At 50.6% G+C, this 2,259-nt stretch overlaps 1 protein-coding gene across 1 annotated transcript in view; it reads left to right on the forward strand.

Annotated features, from left to right (window-relative positions):
- Window positions 1-1,887: 1,887 nt before the first annotated feature.
- Window positions 1,888-2,259, forward strand: part of RCAN1 (regulator of calcineurin 1) — a 97,360-nt gene continuing 96,988 nt past the window's right edge. The window contains exon 1 of the mRNA XM_022552792.2: window positions 1,888-2,253. Coding sequence (XP_022408500.1) covers window positions 2,020-2,253 — 234 coding nt within the window. The 5' untranslated portion in view covers window positions 1,888-2,019. The remainder of the gene's footprint in view (window positions 2,254-2,259) is intronic.

The raw sequence follows: 2,259 nt of genomic DNA on the forward strand, positions 1-2,259 counted from the left end.
TTATTTCCACTTTTTTGGCTACTGTGAATAATGGGGCTATGAACCTTCCTACATAGACTTTATTTTATTTTATTTTTTGCGGTACGCGGGCCTCTCACTGTTGTGGCCTCTCCCGTTGCGGAGCAACAGGCTCCGGACGCGCAGACTCAGCGGCCATGGCTCACGGGCCTAGCCGCTCCGCGGCATGTGGGAACTTCCCGGACCGGGGCACGAACCCGTGTCCCCTGCATCGGCAGGCGGACTCTCAACCACTGCGCCACCAGGGAAGCCCCTACATAGACTTTTGTGTGGACATATGCTTTCATTTCTCTTGGGTAGATACCCAGGAGAGGAATTGCTGGGTCATGCGACAACTCTCTATGCTTAACTTTCTGAGGAATGGCCAAACTGGTTTTCTGAAGTGGCTGCACAGTTTTACATTCTCACCAGCAATATGTGATGGTTCCAATTTCTCAAGATCCTTGTAGCACATTCTCTTTCATGAGTTATCTCTGCATGCATACCACTACTCGCCTTGGATTTAAACTCCTGAAGTGCATGAACTGCACTGAGATTGTCAGAATAGCAACCACAGCACACGGCAGGTTCTGAGTAAATCTCAGCTGTTAGTTGGTTAAACTTTTAATTATAATCACTACAGTTCCTAACTAGAGGCCTACGTTAGGAGAAAATACAGGTCTAATTTCATGTCTTCCAAAGACACCTACACATAAACAGTACTGCCATTTATTGGGCCCTTACTGTATTCTTACCATATATGACGTAATTTTTCAGATGAGGAAACTGAGATTCAGCTTACTTGTCCAAGTAATTAACAGCAAAGCGGAAATTTAGACTCAGATTTTCACTGAACCACATTGCCCTTCACAGTGAAGGAATTCTATTTTGCAGGAAAGGTGGAAGGGGGAGAGGGAGAGAGAGAGACACTTATTAGAGGACCTCCGTTTTCTATCTGTAAACTCCCCAAAGGAAAGGACCAACGTTTTACTTCTTTCGTTAGCTCATATTGTTCACAGTACATAGTAGTAACTCAATGAAAGTATTTCTGATTATATAAAATTTGAACAATGATATAATGACTAATAAGCTAAAATCTAAAAGTAAGGTATTGTCGCAGGGGGGTGGGATGAATTGGGAGATTGGGATTGACATATATACACTACTATATATAAAATAGATAACTACTGAGAACCTACTGTATAGCACAGGGAACTTTACTCAATACTCCGTAATGACCTACATGGGAAAAGAATCTAAAAAAGAGTGGGTGAGTGGATGTACGTATACATATAACTGATTCACTTTGCTGTACAGCAGAAACGAACACAACATTGTAAAGCGACTATACTCCAATAAAAAATAATTTAAAAATAAAAAAAGTAAGCTATTGTTAACCACGGTCTCATTCAATTCACTATTGCGGCTATATCTGACAATATACGGTAAGTATCTAACCACTTGCCAAAGGCCATAGCCAGGACTATATCTCGTTTAAATCCCTCAAAGTTGGCCTATGTGCCTCAAAAACGTCACCCATGGGAACCACAGAAGCGCTGATTCTCCAGCTATTAACCCTGCGCCCAAGACACTGCCTGGCGCCTTCAGCTGGCATCGGATGTCAGAAAAGCGGAACTGGCTGAAGAGACCTTTGCCCCTAACCAACATGGCCGCTCTGAGGCTTCAGCTGAGGGCGGCAGAATGATGATCACGTGAGAAGAATCCCGATCCTCTATTCGCTTTCTCTTCCGGACGGCGGCGGGAAATGACCCACGTGGGCCGGCCTTAAAGGGCCCACGTCTAAATCCGCCGGAGCTCCGCCCTCGTTGCCGGGCGGGCCAGGCGCGGAGCGGAACGGCGGCGGGCGGGGCCGGCACTCCGAGGCCGCGTCTCCGGGAGCCGTGGTGACCGCAGCCCGCTGCGACGCAAGCCCGAGGAGGTTAACCGCCCAGTCGGCGGACGGGAGAGCGCGAGGATCCCGTGCGAGCCCGGCACAGCCGGCGGGGGCGCACGGCCGCGGGGATGGAGGACAGTTTGGCCGGGCCCCGGCTCGGGGCGGCGGCCGAGGCGCGAGCGCAGCCCGGGGTGACGCTGCGGCCCTTCTCGCCGTTCTCGGGGGCTGCCGAGGCAGACGAGGGCGGCGGCGACTGGAGCTTCATCGACTGCGAGATGGAGGAGGTGGACCTGCAGGACCTGCCCAGCGCCACCATCGCCTGCCACCTGGACCCGCGCGTGTTCGTGGACGGCCTGTGCCGGGTGAGG

The sequence above is a fragment of the Delphinapterus leucas genome, chromosome 4, assembly GCF_059928025.1.
Source record: "Delphinapterus leucas isolate spDelLeu-1000000601 "Yukka" chromosome 4, BTC_Dleu_Yukka2, whole genome shotgun sequence".
In the NCBI taxonomy this organism is placed as follows: domain Eukaryota; kingdom Metazoa; phylum Chordata; class Mammalia; order Artiodactyla; family Monodontidae; genus Delphinapterus; species Delphinapterus leucas.